The sequence below is a fragment of the Balaenoptera ricei genome, chromosome 9 (genome assembly GCF_028023285.1).
Source record: "Balaenoptera ricei isolate mBalRic1 chromosome 9, mBalRic1.hap2, whole genome shotgun sequence".
In the NCBI taxonomy this organism is placed as follows: Eukaryota; Metazoa; Chordata; class Mammalia; order Artiodactyla; family Balaenopteridae; genus Balaenoptera; species Balaenoptera ricei.
Genome location: NC_082647.1, coordinates 70,393,559 through 70,412,036, shown reverse-complemented (window position 1 = coordinate 70,412,036; position 18,478 = coordinate 70,393,559). Strand labels below are relative to the sequence as shown.

General features: G+C 37.3%; 1 protein-coding gene across 1 annotated transcript in view; it reads left to right on the top strand.

The window, feature by feature from the left end:
* The window catches only part of CRPPA (CDP-L-ribitol pyrophosphorylase A), a 324,433-nt gene that overhangs the window by 32,186 nt on the left and 273,769 nt on the right, over positions 1–18,478 (top strand). The window contains exon 3 of the mRNA XM_059933945.1: positions 1,675–1,824. Within this exon, the coding sequence (XP_059789928.1) occupies positions 1,675–1,824 (150 nt within the window). The remainder of the gene's footprint in view (positions 1–1,674; positions 1,825–18,478) is intronic.

The following is an 18,478-nucleotide window of genomic DNA, read 5'->3' as shown; positions in this document are numbered from 1 at the left end:
AGACCTAAATGTAAGGCCAGCAATTGTAAAACTCTTTGAGGAAAACATAGGCAGAACACTCTATGACATAAATCACAGCAAGATCCTTTTTGACCCACCTCCTAGAGAAATGGAAATAAAAACAAAAATAAACAAATGGGACCTAATGAAATTTAAAAGCTTTTGCACAGCAAAGGAAACCATAAACAAGACGAAAAGACAACCCTCAAAATGGGAGAAAATATTTGCAAATGAAGCAACTGACAAAGGATTAATCTCCAAAATATACAACTCATGCAGCTCAATATTAAAAAAACAAATAGGCATTTCTCCAAAGAAGACATACAGATGGCCAAAAGGCACATGAAAAGATGCTTAACATCACTAATCATTAGAGAAATGCAAATCAAAACTATAATGAGGTATCACCTCACACTGGTCAGAATGGCCATCATCAAAAAATCAACAAACAATAAATGCTGGAGAGAGTGCAGAGAAAAGGGAACCCTCCTGCACTGTTGGTGGGAATGTAAACTGGTACAGCCACTATGGAGAACAGTATGAGGGTTCCTTAGAAAACTAAAAATAGAACTACCATATGGACCTGCTTTTTATCGACCTTTCACCTACTTGGACTTTACTCCTTTCCAATCACCGCTGGCTGTCTCTTCACTTTTGCTAGTATGCCTAGGCTCCAAATCTCTGTTTGAGTCACTGGAAATGGCGACACAATGTGTACAGTCTACTTGGCTCTCACATTAGCTTTGACTTTCAGCCAGTCCCTTGGCTTTTGTAAACTAGTTTATGGACTGTCCTTCTCAGACGTTGGTCTCCTTGAGACCAAATTTGTTCTTAGGTTTTTAATGTTATATGCTGCAATTACATGAAAGATAGGACATTTTATAGTCAGTATAAGACAGCTGGGTTAAGGCTTACCCTAGGAAGTTTATTTTAAGGCTACTTCACCAAGGTAGCTGTCTGGTAATGACCTGGTAAATGTCTGGTAAAGACTGTATTACAGTGAAACTTATTAAAGGTAAAGGGAAAAGCTGTCAGATAAGGTGTCTTTTTAAAGTTTAGATGCATCTATTAATGAGACAGAGCTTTCATAAGAGCAATTGAAATTAATGGATATTTGCCTCAGGGAGCGTTGCATTGATGCTATGTCTGAAGGGAGCTGTTTTTTTGCAGGAATTAGAGCAAGACATATATTCATTGTCACTTGGCTGGTGGCTGAGCTCATTTTGGGGATCTTAGGGAATATGTCTTGTTCCTTAATGATGTAATGTGTAGATTAAATATTTGAAGGTACACTAACAAGTAAATATTCATGTATAATCCGTTTCAGTTCTTTGACAATAGTCTCCTTCTTCCCATCTTCAGGGAATACTCAATTGTATCTTAGCATCCTTTTTTAGTATTTGACTTCAATGGCCTGTGATGAAGAGGATTTTGGATCCATAATGAAAAATTATTTCTATCTCTAATATATGGAACTGTAGTGGTATGAGATTGGTTTTTGACTGGAAATGATTTGATTTAGGAATGAAATTAAGACTTGTTTAAATATGTTCTTGAGGTAGCTTGTTGAAGGTCTAAGATCCATTTCAAAACAAAGATACAGAGTTCAGAATTTGACTTTCAGATATTTTCTAAGTGAAATAAATGTGTCATTTGCCTCTGTTTATCCTTTAGGCTGCAGGAGCAATCCGACCTCTTGTATCTACTGTCATCAGTCCATCTGCAGATGGCTGCTTAGACCACTCGCTGGAACGTGTGAGACACAGGGCAAGTGAAATGCCACAGGCCTTTCTATTTGATGTGATATATGAAGCGTATCAGCAGGTAAGAATCTTGGCTTTTTGACAATCTGCTGTGTTGAGGGTCTCTAAGAACCACCCCCATATTTGGAGATTAGCTAGAAGAACTCATGGAACTGAGTACATAGTTGGACTCAAGGCTAAAATTGATTAGAGTGAAGTTGTATGATAAGAGAAAAAGACCCAGGCAGAGTCTGGAGGAATCCATGTGTAATCTTCCTCATGATCTGTCTCCTTCAGTGTCGCACAAAGTACACCTTCCGTCCAGCAATGAAAAGGCAGCAGCTTGGGTGTGATGTTTCTTTTCAGGGAAGCCCATTAGAGATTTGATGTCTAAGGTATTGTGTTGGTCACATAGATACCCTCTGCCTTGCACATAAACTTTGGATGCCTAGGAGAAAAGCCGGTGTTCAACATAAACCATATTGTTTATGTGAACATCTAGGCATAGTGAGCCACTATTATCAGTTAACTGTTCACTGGAAACACTCAAAGAGCCAAGTTCCCAGGCACTGACCGAGGGCCCACCTGGTGAGCAGGTCTACTGCTCAGGCCTGCAATCTCAGGCCTAATGTAGTAAACATTTTGCACAGCTGTATAGATATTTTGTTAAAATTTTAAAGGTAAGTGATTTCAAAATAGCAAATCATTCATGTTTAGATTATACTGGATTGTCTTTGTTTTCATGTTTTGGAAACATTTTTGTACCTGTAAATTTTACTGCTATTCATTTCTGTGTTTATTTATTAAACAGTTATTAAATATCAGGTATTATGCTTGTCAGAAACTTCCCAATGAAATAAGATCACTTACAACAACTAAGGCAATGCTTGGCTGATGTTAGACAATCAGTAAATAGAGATATATGGACTTTAAAGAATATGAGATAATGGTAGCATAAATATTGACATTTTATAATAAAAGAATACCCCATTTTGGATTGAAAGTTATTCACAATGAATCAATCTTTACTATCAATTACCGTTTTAAATATTGAGAATGTAAATCGTAATCAGTTTTCATGGTATGAATAGTCGTCAGTGGTTTGTTTTGTTTTCTTAAAATTCGTTATACAGAAATTTACCTCTATTTGGTCATTAATCAAATATTACCCTATTGATAATCCTAAAAAGCCTGAATCTTGCTAAGTATTTCTAATTTTTTTAAGATTAATGAAAGAATTTGTTCATCTTTATATAAGCATTTACATTAAGAAGAATAAATATGATAGCTCTATTTTAGAAAATTTAATACAACCTTATGATCCTCACATTAGAGTAGCATGTTTCAACAGTTTTGGGTAGAGAACTAAGCCTTAATGCACTGAGGCAATAGTTCTCAAATTATGGTTCCCAGACCAGCAGCATAAGAATGTTTTGGAACTTGTTAAAATGCAAATTCTGCGCCTCCACCTCAGACTTAGTTACTTAGAAACTCTGGGAATAGGGCCCACCCATTTGTGTTTTAACAAGCAAGCTGGCCACGTGATCCTGACACTGAATTCTGTGAACCAGCACCCTAAGATATCTGTTGTATGTGATAAATTCTCTTCTGTTGCATTCTTGGGAGAATGAGAACGTAGTCACAAAAAATAACTGTTCTGTGGTTCAGATGAGGAATTCTCAAGCCATTTTGGAGGTTTTGATACAAGTTCTTACGAAAATTATTATTATTATTTTTTTAAATTTTTAAAAAATTTTTTATTTTAATGCTATTCTTGTCTGCTTACATTCTTTTTATGTATGTATGTATGGCTGTGTTGGGTCTTCGTTTCTGTGCGAGGGCTTTCTCTAGTTGTGGCAAGCGGGGGCCACTCTTCATCGCGGTGCGCGGGCCTCTCACTATCGCGGCCTCTCGTTGCCGAGCACAGGCTCCAGACGCGCAGGCTCAGTAATTGTGGCTCACGGGCCGAGTTGCTCCACGGCATGTGGGATCTTCCCAGACCAGGGCTCGAACCCGCGTCCCCTGCATTAGCAGGCAGATTCTCAACCACTGCGCCACCAGGGAAGCCCTGAAAATTATTTTTGATCATAAAGGCGTTCATAAGGAAATTTGTATAAAATATTTCTCTCATCTATATGATTTGTGTATATATATGTTTGCTTTTAACGGATAGAGAAGAGTAAGATAGGACAGAGTTCCAAGGGTGGGAAGTTGTTCTCTATAGAGCGGTCAGAAGTACTCTGTGAAAAGGTAATGTTTAAACCAACATCAGGAAGTAAGTGAGGCGATAAGTCGTGCAGGTAACTGACAGAACATTATTTTACGTACAGGACGCAGAATCTAAGAAGGTGAGCGAGGCTGGAAGAGAATGACATCATGGGGGGAAGTAGGAGGTGTACCTGGGTCCGGTATCTTGTTGAGCCTTAAAGGCAATGTTATGGGCTTTAGATTTTACCCTGAATGAGAAGGGAAGACTTTGGATGGTGCTGTGTGAAACCTCACTTCTGTGGGGTCACCTGTCAGTTGTGGGGATGGTACCTTACAGAAAATAAGGGAAGAAGTAAGCTATAGTGATGATCAAGGCAAAGATGATGATAATTAGGGCAATTTGGATAGTAGAGTATTTGGTGTGAAGTGTTGGTTCTGAATATATTTAAAAATAAAATGAGGATAAGCCAATTGGTCACGTATGGGTTATCAGAATGGGAAGAATCATGGGTCCAAGAATTTGCTCTGAATAACTAGAATGCAGTTGCCCCTTTTTTTTTCTTTTTTATTAATTTTTGTTGGAGTATAGTTGCTTTAAAGTGTTGTGTTTCGAATCATCGACAGGAAGACACTGGAACTCACGAAAAAAGATACCCCACATCCAAAGACAAAGGAGAAGCTACAATGAGACGGTAGGAGGGGCGCAATCAGAGTAAAATCACATCCCATAACTGCTGGGTGGGTGACTCACAGACTGGTGAACACTTATACCACAGAAGTCTACCCACTGGAGTGAAGGTTCTGATCCCCATGTCAGGCTTCCCAACCTGGGGGTCTGGCAACAGGAGGAGGAGTTCATAGAGAATCAGACTTTGAAGCCTAGTGGGAATTGATTGCAGGACCCTGACAGGACTGGGAGAAACAGAGACCCCACCTTGGAGGGCGCAGACAAAATAGTGTGTACATCGGGACCCAGGGGAAGGAACAGTGACCCTGGGGGACACTAAACCAGACCTATCTGCTAGTGTTGGAAGGTCTCCTGCAGAGGCGGGGGGTGGCTCTGTTTCACCATGGGACAAGGACACTGGCAGCAGAAGTTCTGGGAAGTACTCCTTGGCGTGAGCCCTCCCAGAGTCTGTCATTAGCCCCACCAAAGAGCCCAGGTAGGCTCCAGTGTTGGGTTGCCTCAGGCAAAACAACCATCAGGGAGGGAACCCAGCCCCACCCATCAACAGTCAAGTGGATTAAAGTTTTACTGAGCTCTGACCACCACAGCAACAGTCAGCTCTACCCACCACCAGAGCCTCCCATCAAGTCTCTTAGATAGCCTCAAACACCAGAGGGCAGCCAGCAGAAGCAAGAAAAACTACAATCCTGCAGCCTGTGGAACAAAAACCGCATTCACAGAAAGATAGGCAAGATGAAAAGGCAGAGGGCTATATACCAGATGAAGGAACAAGAAAAAACCCCAGAAAAACAACTAAATGAAGTGGAGATAGACAACCTTCCAGAAAAAGAATTCAGAATAATGATAGTGAAGATGATCCAGGACCTCGGAATAAGAATGAAGGCAAAGATCGAGAAGATGCAAGAAATGTTTAACAAAGACCTAGAAGAATTAAAAAACAAACAAACAGAGATGACCAATACAATAACTGAAATGAAAACTACACTAGAAGGAATCAATAACAGAATAACTGAGGCAGAAGAACGGATAAGTGACCTGGAAGACAGAATGGTGGAATTCACTCCTGCGGAACAGACTAAAGAAAAAAGAATGCAAAGAAATGAAGACAGCCTAAGAGACCTCTGGGACAACATTAAACGCAACAACATTCGCATTATAGGGGTCCTAGAAGGAGAAGAGAGAGAGAAAGGACCAGAGAAAATATCTGAAGAGATTATAGTTGAAAACTTCCCTAACATGGGAAAGGAAATAGCCACCCAAGTCCAGGAAGCGCAGAGAGTCCCATACAGGATAAACCCAAGGAGAAACACGCCGAGACAAATAGTAATCAAATTGGCAAAAATTAAAGACAAAGAAAAATTATTGAAAGCAGCAAGGGAAAAACGACAAATAACATACAAGGGAACTCCCATAAGGGTAACAGCTGATTTCTCAGCAGAAACTCTACAAGCCAGAAGGGAGTGGCATGATATACTTAACGTGATGAAAAGGAAGAATCTACAACCAAGATTACTCTACCCGTCAAGGATCTCATTTAGATTTGATGGAGAAATCAAAAGCTTTACAGACAAGCAAAAGCTAAGAGAATTCAGCATCCCCAAACCAGCTCTACAATAAATGCTAAAGGAACTTCTCTAAGTGGGAAACACAAGAGAAGAAAAGGACCTACAAAAACAAACCCAAAACAATTAAGAAAATAGTCATAGGAACATACATATCAATAATTACCTTAAACGTGAATGGATTAAATGCTCCAACCAAAAGACACAGGCTTGCTGAATGGATACAGAAACAAGACCCATATATATGCTGTCTACAAGAGACCCACTTCAGACCTAGGGACACATACAGACTGAAAGTGAGGGGATGGAAAAAGATATTCCATGCAAATGGAAATCAAAAGAAAGCTGGAGTAGCTATACTCATATCAGATAAAATAGACTTTAAAATAAAGAATGTTACAAGAGACAAGGAAGGACACTACATAATGATCCAGGGATCAATCCAAGAAGAAGATATAACAATTATAAATATATATGCACCCAACATAGGAGCACCTCAATACATAAGGCAACTGCTAACAGCTATAAAAGAGGAAATCGACAGTAACACAACAATAGTGGGGGACTTTAACACCTCACTTAAACCAATGGACAGATCATCCAAAATGAAAATAAATAAGGAAACAGAAGCTTTCAATGACACAATAGACCAGATAGATTTGATTGATATTTATAGGACATTACATCCAAAAACAGCAGATTACACTTTCTTCTCAAGTGCGCACAGAACATTCTCCAGGATAGATCACATCTTGGGTCACAAACCAAGCCTCGGTAAATTTAAGAAAATTGAAATCATACCAAGCATCTTTTCTGACCACAACGCTATGAGATTAGAAATGAATTACAGGGAAAAAAACGTGAAAAGCACAAACACATGGAGGCTAAACAATACGTTACTAAATAACCAAGAGATCACTGAAGAAATCAAAGAGGAAATCAAAAAATACCTAGAGACAAATGACAATGAAAACACGACGATCCAAAACCTATGGGATGCAGCAAAAGCAGTTCTAAGAGGGAAGTTTATAGCTATACATGCCTACCTCAAGAAACAAGAAAAATCTCAAGTAAACAATCTAACCTTACACCTAAAGAAACTAGAGAAAGAAGAACAAACAAAACCCAAAGTTAGTAGAAGGAAAGAAATCACAAAGATCAGAGCAGAAATAAATGAAATAGAAACAAAGAAAACAATAGCAAAGATTAATAATACTAAAAGCTGGTTCTTTGAGAAGATAAACAAAATTGATAAGCCATTAGCCAGACTCATCAAGAAAAAGAGGGAGAGGACTCAAATCAATAAAATTAGAAATGAAAAAGGAGAAGTTACAACAGACACCACAGAAATACAAAGCATCCTAAGAGACTACTATAAGCAACTCTATGCCAATAAAATGGACCACCTGGAAGAAATGGACAAATTCTTAGAAAGGTATAACCTTCCAAGACTGAACCAGGAAGAAACAGAAAATATGAACAGACCAATCACAAGTAATGAAATTGAAACTGTGATTAAAAATCTTCCAACAAACAAAAGTCCAGGACCAAATGGCTTCACAGGTGAATTCTATCAAACATTTAGAGAAGAGCTAACACCCATCCTTCTCAAACTCTTCCAAAAAATTGCAGAAGAAGGAACACTCCCAAACTCATTCTATGAGGCCACCAACACCCTGATACCAAAACCAGGCAAAGATACTACAAAAAAAGAAAATTACAGACCAATATCACTGATGAATATAGATGCAAAAATCCTCAACAAAATACTAGCAAACAGAATCCAACAACACATTAAAAGGATCATACACCATGATCAAGTGGGATTTATCCCAGGGATGCAAGGATTCTTCAGTATACGCAAATCAATCAATGTGATACGCCATATTAACAAATTGAAGTATAAAAACCGTATGATCATCTCAATAGATGCAGAAAAAGCTTTTGACAAAATGCAACACCCATTTATGATAAAAACTCTCCAGAAAGTGGGCATAGAGGGAACCTACCTCAAAATAATAAAGACCATATACGACAAATCCACAGCAAACATCATTGTCAACGGTGAAAAACTGAAAGCATTTCCTCTAAGGTCAGGAACGAGACAAGGATGTCCACTCTCACCACTATTATTCAACATAGTTTTGGAAGTCCTAGCCACGGCAATCAGAGAAGGAAAAGAAATAAAAGGAATACAAATTGGAAAACAAGAAGTAAAACTGTCACTGTTTGCAGATGACATGATACTATAAATAGAGAATCCTAAAAATGCCACCAGAAAACTACTAGAGCTAATCAATGAATTTGGTAAAGTTGTAGGATACAAAATTAATGCACAGAAATCTCTTGCATTCCTATACACTAATGATGAAAAATCTGAAAGAGAAATTATGGAAACACACCCATTTACCATTGCAACAAAAAGAATAAAATACGTAGGAATAAATCTACCTAGGGAGAGAAAAGAGTTGTATGCAGAAAACTATAAGACACTGATGAAAGAAATTAAAGATGATACCAACAGATGGAGAGATATACCGTGTTCTTGGATTGGAAGAATCAACATTGTGAAAATGGCTATACTACCCAAAGCAATCTACAGATTCAATGCAATCCCTATCAAATTACCAATGGCATTTTTTACGGAGCTAGACCAAATCATCCTAAAATTTGTATGGAGACACAAAAGACCCTGAATAGCCAAAGCAGTCTTGAGGGAAAAAAACGGAGCTGGAGGAATCAGGCTCCCTGACTTCACACTATAGTACAAAGCTACAATAATCAAGACAACATGGTACTGGCACAAAAACAGAAATATAGATCAATGGAACAAGATAGAAAGCCCAGAGATAAACCCACGCACCTATGGTCAACTAATCTATGACAAAGGAGGCAAAGATATACAATGGAGAAAAGACAGTCTCTTCAATAAGTGGTGCTGGGAAAACTGGACAGCTACATGTAAAAGAATGAAATTAGAATACTCCCTAACACCATACACAAAAATAAACTCAAAATGGATTCGAGACCTAAATGTAAGACTGGACACTATAAAACTCTTAGAGGAAAACATAGGAAGAACACTCTTTGACATAAATCACAGCAAGATCTTTTTGGATCCACCTCTTAGAGTAATGGAAATAAAAATAAGCAAATGGAACCTAATGAAACTTCAAAGCTTTTGCACAGCAAAGGAAACCATAAACAAGACGAAAAGACAACCCTCAGAATGGGAGAGAATATTTGCAAACGAATCAACGGACAAAGGATTTATCTCCAAAATATATAAACAGCTCATGCAGCTCAATATTAAAGAAAGAACCCAATCCAAAAATGTGCAGAAGACCTAAGTAGACATTTCTCCAAAGAAGACATACACATGGCCAAGAAGCACATGAAAAGATGCTCAACATCACTAATTATTAGAGAAATGCAAATCAGAACTACAATGAGGTATCACCTCACACCATCATCAAAAGGTCTACAAACAGTAAATGCTGGAGAGGGTGTGGAGAAAAGGGAACCCTCTTGCACTGTTGGTGGGAATGTAAATTGATACAGCCACTATGGAGAACAGTATGGAGGTTCCTTAAAAAACTAAAAATAGAATTACCATATGACCCAGCAATCCCACTACTGGGCATATACCCAGAGAAAACCATAATTCAAAAAGACACATGCACCCGAATGTTCATTGCAGCACTATTTCCAATAGCCAGGTCATGGAAGCAACCTAAATGCCCATCGACAGACGAATGGATAAAGAAGTAGTGGTACATATATACAATGGAATATTACTCAGCCATAAAAAGGAACGAAACTGGGTCATTTGTTGAGACGTGGGTGGATCTAGAGACTGTCATACAGAGTGAAGTAAGTCAGAAAGAGAAAAACAAATATCTTATATTAACGCATGTATGTGGAACCTAGAAAAATGGTACAGATGAGCCGGTTTGCAGGGCAGAAGTTGAGAGACAGATGTAGAGAACAAACGTATGGACACCAAGGAGGGAGATCGCAGTGGGGTGGGGATGGTGGTGTGCTGAATTGGGAGATTGGGATTGACATGTATACAATGATGTGTATAAAATTGATGACTGATTAAAAAAAAAAAGAAAATAAAAGACAATAAAATATTGTGTTTCTGCTGTACAGCAAAATGAATCAGCTATAAGTATACATATATTCTCTCTCTTTTGGATTTTCTTCCCATGTAGGTCACCATAGAGCATTAAGTAGAATTCCCTATGCTATACAGTAGGTACTTATTAGTTATCTATTTTATACATAGTATCAATAGTGTATGTATGTCAGTCCCAATCTCCCAATTGCAGTTGCCCTTTATTGGGATGGAGAATGCGAGAGGAAGAGATGGTTTTGTGTGATCAGATCAAAAGTTTTGTTCTGATAGACTAAGTTTGAGATTTCCTTTAGACATACTCAACTGTATCCCTTAACATTTTTGACTATATGGAACTAGAATTCTGTGGAAAGATCCAGATAATGATAGGCACTTGAGAATTGCCATCATGCAGACATTTAATGCCTTGGAGTTAACTGACATATCTAGAAAAACAGGTACAGAGAAAGTAAGAGGTACAAAGGCTGAATCCTGGGGCAGTCAAAGATTGAGTTTGGGAAGATATATTAGTTTCCTATTACTGTTGAAACAAATTACCACAAACTTACAGAATTAAAAAAAAATACTTTAAAATTCTAGAGATCAGAAATCTAAAATCGAGGTGGTAGGGCTGTGTTTCTTGAGACTACAGGGGAGACTATTTCCTTGACTTTTCCAGTTTCTAGAGGCCACCTGCATTCCTTGGCTTCTGGCCTATCCCTCATACCATTACAAGCTCTTGATTTCAATGTCACATCTAATCCTAGTGATGACGTCAGACCCATCTAGATAGTCCCAGATAATCTCCCCATCTCAAAATCTCTAATCTTATCTTCAAAGTCCCTTTGCCTTCTAAATGACTTATTCAGATTCTGGGAATTAGGATATGGATATCTTGGGAAGGGGCATTATTCAGAAGAGGAGTGGCCAAAGAGTAAACAGGGTAATGTCCCAGAAGCCTAGTGAAGAAAGGGGTTCAAGAGTGATTGAGCAGTTGTTAAATGCTGCATAGTGGTTTAAAAAAAGGATCGAGAACTGACCACAATAAGCCTTGCCACTGTGAGATCGCCAGTGTCGGGGTGGTGGTGGTGTTAGTTATGGAAACCTGGTTGCAATTGATTGACTAGAGAATAGGAGGGCCGCTTTTTATAGGAACTTCCATGCATATGGAGCAGAAAAATGGGGTGGCCAAAGGGCGTTCTAAACTGAGAATTTTTTTATTAAGGTGGATGGCATGACAACATATTGATATAATGATGGAGTGATTTAGTAGAAAGGAAAAGACTGATACTGTATTGAGAGGGGATGGATAGTTCATCCACAGGGATAGGAGGAAAGGCCATATTTGGGTACAGATGTAGATTAATAGATGTAGTGGGGAGATTTGTTGGAGTTTCTTGTCCGGCTTTTATTTTCTCAGTGATGTGGGGTGCAGATCATCAGCTGAGACCCAGGGAGGGGGGAGGTATCTAGGCTTTAGGATAGAAAAGGATACCTCTAGTCCATAGTAAATACTGACTTTTATTCTTAAATTCTTACACTTAAGCTAAAAATACACAAAATCATCCCAAAGAAAAAATATATCTATTTTCCAGGGCTATTTTCTGGACATTTATGGGAAACTGAAATATTTGATCAAAAAAACTGTAAAACCATCAAATGGGTCAATCACTAATGTGGCCTTGAAATGTGGACTTGACATGTGAACTTGTTATCTCTTATCAAGGGTGTAACTTTGCTTTGTGGTACTCACGTAGAAAATACATAATAGTGTTGATCATTTACTGAGTTGAGCAGAAATCGGGCACTTGTAAGTAAGGTCATATGAGATTGTATTAGACATAGAAGAAGCACATCTTAATCTGATCCAAAGCCATATGGACTGTGGCCAGAAAGGTGGTTATTTTTGGTTTTTGTTGTTGTTTTTCCCGAGTTTGAGGTTATGGATGACTTTTCCTCATCAGATGGTGCTGGGAAGTTATAGATGTCAAGCTGCAGTTCTGTATATGAATCTGCTGGATTGTTTCCCCCACCATTTCTTGTCTCATGTCATTCATCCTCTTGTTCTGTGTGCTCTAGTTATGCTCACTTTATTTCCTCAAATACAAGTTTGGTCCTTTCTGGAACTTTACTTTCTATCTTGCTGTGTATCCTTTAGGTAGTAAGTAAATTATCATTTAGGGAAGCCTTTACTGTCCACCCCCATCCCCACTAGGTTAGTCCAACCCACTACACATTTTCCCAGTGCCCTGTTTTTTCTTCCCAGCATCAAAATTAGATGGAATAATTATTTGGGAAATCACTTATGAAATGTCCAACTCCCCTGCTAGACCATGAGCCCTGTGAAAGTAGGCATGGTACCTGTCTTAGCAACTTGCCTGATATTTTATTAGTACCAAGTACATATTTGTTCAATGGATGAACATCAAAGTGTATGCATATAAATATGAAAAATATCCAATGTACTGCTTCTTTTGGGCCACTTTTTCAAGATATTAACACTGTTTCCACTCTGCATTTAGGTCCCTATGCAAATGTCACCTCCTCAGAGAAGCTTTCCACTGATAACTTATACAAAAAAGTATTCTCTGTCATGTATTGCTTAATTCTGCTTTAGTTTCATTAGATATCACTAATGTATTTTTGGTAGATTTTTCTCTTTCCTGCATGAACGCTCCATTAGAGCAGGAATTTTACCTTATCTCTAGCACCTGGAAGAGTTCATGGCTTACATGATGTTCTTAACTTTTTCAAATGTAAGTTTTATACATACATGGTTATGTGTAGATACATGTTTATGTGTTAACACTTAGGTCAGTTATTATATAGAAAGCTTTACATGGGGTAATATATATGTTATGTACATACTGAAATTTTTTCTAAAACCTTCAAGAAATTCATCTGAGAAATGAGAAGTATAGGCAAACATCTGTGTGTAAAGCTAGTGATTTGCAGCATTTTTGTAAATGTGAGAAATTCTATTCGGCCTCTATTTCTAGAGATTAGTTTTAATGAATTTAAAGAGTCACTTGAAGTTGTTTTGGGGGAATCTTTATGGAGCATGAAAATGCTCATGATATTAATATAACTCGTTATGTTAACTATATATAATATGTATTTATGCTTACATGTCCACATGTGTGTGTATGAGTACACATACAAAATAGAAAAACTAGTTGGATATGTGAATACTGACATGTGACTGGGTTGATAGTAATTGAAGTCATTAAAAATCTGCAGATGTGATACACATTTAAAATATATAAATACTTAAGTATTTGGTTTTGATTGGTTTTGGACTTTCCCACGTACTTGGTTTTGTTGCTTAAAAACGATTTGAAAAACTTTCATTCCTTGAATTTTTAACGATGCATTAAGCAGCTGCTAAAGGAAAAGATGGCTAAATTAAAGAGTAACAAATTCAGTAGTGAAAATTACTCAGTCTATAGAAACATGAGGAAAACACCAGATTGGTCCAGAGGATTCTTATTGAGTATTCAAATACATAATCATGTTCTATACTGTTTTAGAAAAATTTTGTACAAAAGCTTTTTAAATTACATGAATCAATTTCTTGAGGAAAATTGGTGTGATGGGCACAGATGGTATTCTAAACTTTATTGAGACCTGGCCTCATTTCTAACACAAGTTTTTAAGTTCTCAATGAGAATTTTAGAAGATAACTTGTTAAATTTTCATGAAAATGCACATGCATGGAAGACAGAGCACACCAGTGACAGAATTGTTCTCTGCAGTGTTAATTATGTACCTTTTGGTTTGATATCCTAGACTTCACTGCAGAGATTAATACTTAGGTGTTAAATTTTCTCAATCTCCATTAAGAGTATTTTAATACAACTGGCTGTTTAACCTGAAAGGGAAAAAACACCTTTCAAAAACGTGCCTAAAACAGCCCTTTGATTCTTAAAGATTCCTGTCACTGAAGTCTCTAGGTCCAAGAATACAATTATAAAATTAAAGGAATATAATAGGAATTTCATTTTGTAATACGTACCTGCTCACACCCCACATGCATTAGAATGAAATAGGACTTGTATCTTGTACTGAGTGCTAACACGTTGGGCTTTAAATGCCAAGTTAACAAGAAACAAGTCAAAAGCATTGAATTTTATTAAGAGTCTTTCCTTTATATCCACAAGCATTACAGTTCTCGGAGGTTTTATTGCTGTTTTTACAGAGTGTACTTGCCCATTCCTTCTGCCTCCCTCTCTGTGTTTAGTTAGGCCTGGATTGAATTTGGAGGTGATGAGGAAGAGCCTCAGGATAGAGTTTCAGAAGGAACCTCACGTCACATGGGGTTTTGAAAAGGAAAAGTAGGAAACATAGGAGGGCAGTAATCATTTTTATAAATGAAGAATTGAGGAAGGGATAGAAATGAAAAGATATGTAGTGGGATGAGTAAGTGAAAGATGGAAGAAACTATGAAGAAAATGAGTGAAAAACAAATGAGGGCTCTTATGGTAAAGCTTTGAGTTGGAAATGAGCGACTTGTTGAATTAGTGGAAGTATCTGCAAAACATTATTTTTGCCCCTCAAATGTCAGGCACAAACTATGGTAGCAAGTTGCACATCTCATAAATAAAACCATGATCTATATAGATTTATACTTTGAGAAAATAAATTCACAACTTGATAGTTTGTTTGAATTTATTAAACACTTCCCAACGTCATGCTTTTCTCTATTGGTCATATTTCTCAAGATTGTATCCTTCTCTCTTCTACCTTTATTTTTCTTCGAGTTATCCTACTTATATATATTCAGGTAACCAGACGAGTTCTGGTTCTATTTTGGAGAAATTCCAAAGTGCTATAGAAAAAATGATCCTGTGACACTGGCTGGGATCTCCTTTGAGAATATTTTTACCTTCAGAAGTTTCTTAACCATAGCCTAAAACAGTACTTTGTCTCTTATTTACTTCATGTATATGGAGAAAACCTTATAAATTATTGCTTCACAAACTTGCTTTTTTTCTGAATCTTCCCTTACATTGATAAGATTTGATGGTACAGTTTAAAAACTAATCACTTGATTATCTTTTGATATAGCCCTCATTCTTCATGTGGACTTGGGTGGGGGGGTGGGGGGAGGATCTCTTGATGATTTTCCTCCTGCCATCCTTGTCCATTTTTAATGTTCCACACCAGTGATCCCCACAAATGATCCTTTTAACATGCAAATCTGTCAGTGTTCACCCACAGCTCTAGGACTTTAGGTGGTCCTCTGTGGTTCACAGGATAAACTACCAGCTCCTTAGCACGGCATACAGTAATAGTCCATTGCTCAAAACTCCAGTCTACAGACTTCATGAGTTAGTTTCCTTACCACATCTTTTATCCTGTTATGTCTACTTTGGGTATATACTGTTCCTTTCATGTTTCATTAAAAATAGGCAGACAACAAAAATAAACAAATGGACCTAATTAAACTTAAAAGGTTTTGTACAGCAAAAGAAAGCATCGACAGAATGAAAAGACAATCTACTGAATGGGAGGAAATAATTGCAGATGATATCACTGATAAAGTGTAAATATCTAAAATATATGAACAGCTCATATAATGTCCAAAATAAAGAACCTGCTGCAAAAATGGGCAGAAGACCTGAATACGCATTTTTCCAAAGAAGACATACAGATGGCCAATGGGCACGTGAAAAGATGTTCAACATCATTAATCATTGGAGAAATGTGAATGAAAGCTACAGTAAGATATCACCTCACACTAGTGAGAATGGCTATCATCAAAAATACCACAAATAACAAATGTTGATGAGGATGAGGAGAAAGGAGAACCCTTGTACACTGACGGTGGCAATGTAAATTGGTACAACTATTGTGGAAAAGAGCATGGAGGTTCCTCAATATACAAAGGATGTAGAAGTTCAACTCCTGGGTATATATCTGAAGAAAATAAAAACATTAATTTGAAGAGCCATATGCACTCCCATGTTCATAGTACCATTACTTAAAATAGTTAGGATATAGAAGCAATCAAAGTGTCCAACAAGTGAATGGATAAAGATGTGGTATATATACACAATGGAATAGTATTCAACCATAAAAAGAATGAAATTTTACCATTTTCAACAGCATGGATTGACTTGGAGGTATTATGTTTAGTGAAATAAGTCAGACAACATATGGTATCACTTATATGTGAAATCTAAGAAGCTAGTGAACACTGGAAAGAAACATACTCAGAGATATAGAACAAACTAGTGGTTACCAGTGGGGAGGGGGAAGGTAAGAAGGGCAAGATAGGGTAGGGGATTAAGAGGTACAAACTACTAGGTATAAAATAAGTTTAAAAAGGTAAAACATATTTCTACTTCACTATCATTTATTGCTCACCTTAATTCCTGGTGATTTTTTTCCCTTTATTGAAGCCTTTGAAATCTGTTGCCTTATACCCCAAAGCGTTTTACCATCAAAGTTTTTAACGTGTATTTAGAGATACATTAAAGTGCAAACTTGTCAGTTCCCTTTCTGTTTTGTTTTGGATCTTAGGTGTTTAGAACTGACTTGATGTTCCTTCCTGGTTTATCGTTGGCTACTACAGTTTATCTGTGCTAGCCACCTCTTTGTTTTTAAAAAATTTATTTTTTCTCTCCGTTTTCCAAGATCTTACTCTTCTGCTTTCTGAAGAACCTCTTCTGTTGTATTTAATGCTTTTCTTAGTCAACTTATCATATGTATCTAAATACATGTCTTATTCAGGTTAAGTTTTTAAAACTTAACAGATCTTGATTTTTATTCACTATGACGTCTTCCATGTTGAAGAATCTAGAGCTCGTTCCTTGTTCTTGATTAGATTACTTCATAGTTTTTAATTATGTGCGTAGACTACATTCTACTTGTCTGTCTCTTTGGAGACCTACATTGCTTGCTCCCAAAAATGCAGTAATGGTAGCCCCCATATTTGTCACTGTAAGCACAGTGCAACAGTTTTTCTGGGATACATATCAAGGAGTGGAATTGCTAGGTCATGGGGTACATGCATTCTTAATTTCATTTTTCTACCTGGTTGCTCTCCAAGTGGCTGCACCAGTTTGAGATTCCACTAGCAATGAAGTGGGGGGTGGGGAAGTTCTAGTTTCAGCCGCATATTCTATAGTTATGAAGTGCTGTAACTTTCTAATTTTTATCAATGTAATAGGCATATTATATATTGATCTCTGTTTTACAAATTTGAGTTTTATTGCTACCGTTCTACATATATTTTTACATTTCTGTGTTGCTTATCTTATTAACGTGTATTAATATCCTTTGTCCATTTTCTTGAGTTTCTTCTCTCTTTATTTGGTGGAGTTTCTTCTGTATTCTGGATGTATTCCTTTCTTAGTTGTACACATTACAAATATTTTCTCTTAGTCTATAACTTCTCTGCTAATGTTATCTTTAATGTTCTTCATTTATATGTAGCCAAATTGTGTGCATTTAAGGTCTTAAATTTGTTCCTATGCTGTGGTTATAGTCTATTGGTGTTAGTTTTTTCAGTTCACAATTAAGTCTTTAATCTTCTTGGAGGGCATTAGAAAATATTCTGCAATATAATTCTAGTTTTTTAATCTTTATAAAGCTAGTTTTTCCAACATCATTTACTAAATCGTCAATTCTTTTCTAATTTGTGAAACAGCCTGTTACATTGACAATTTTCAATATACGTAGATTTATTTCTGAGTTTTTCACTGATGTACTTGTTTTCTGTGAAACTACCCCATTGTTTTAAATTCATTAATTACTTCAAAAATTGCCTGTTTTTAGCACAGGTGCCCTAGCATATACAGCCTTAGGCAAGGCTTAAATACTGATGTGAGGTATGTGTACCAGTCTGGCCACTGCTTCACAAACACAGCTGGTCACTTTATTACACAGGACATGTCCAGACAGGCTTATAAGAAACTATTTTTTCCTCCTAACAGACCGTTCTAAGGGACAGAATTCATCGGCCATCTCTTCAACCCAAATTTCAACTTTTGGTTGAAGTTTCTCCCACAGGGAATGAACTCTGTACCACTCTGAATGTACTTGTACCACTCAGTCCCAAGGGAAGCCAGATCCCATGACTTACACCATGGGAGCCGTAACTGTGTCCAGAGGTAGCTACAGGGAGAAACCAGAGACTGGCTTGTGGCCTGTA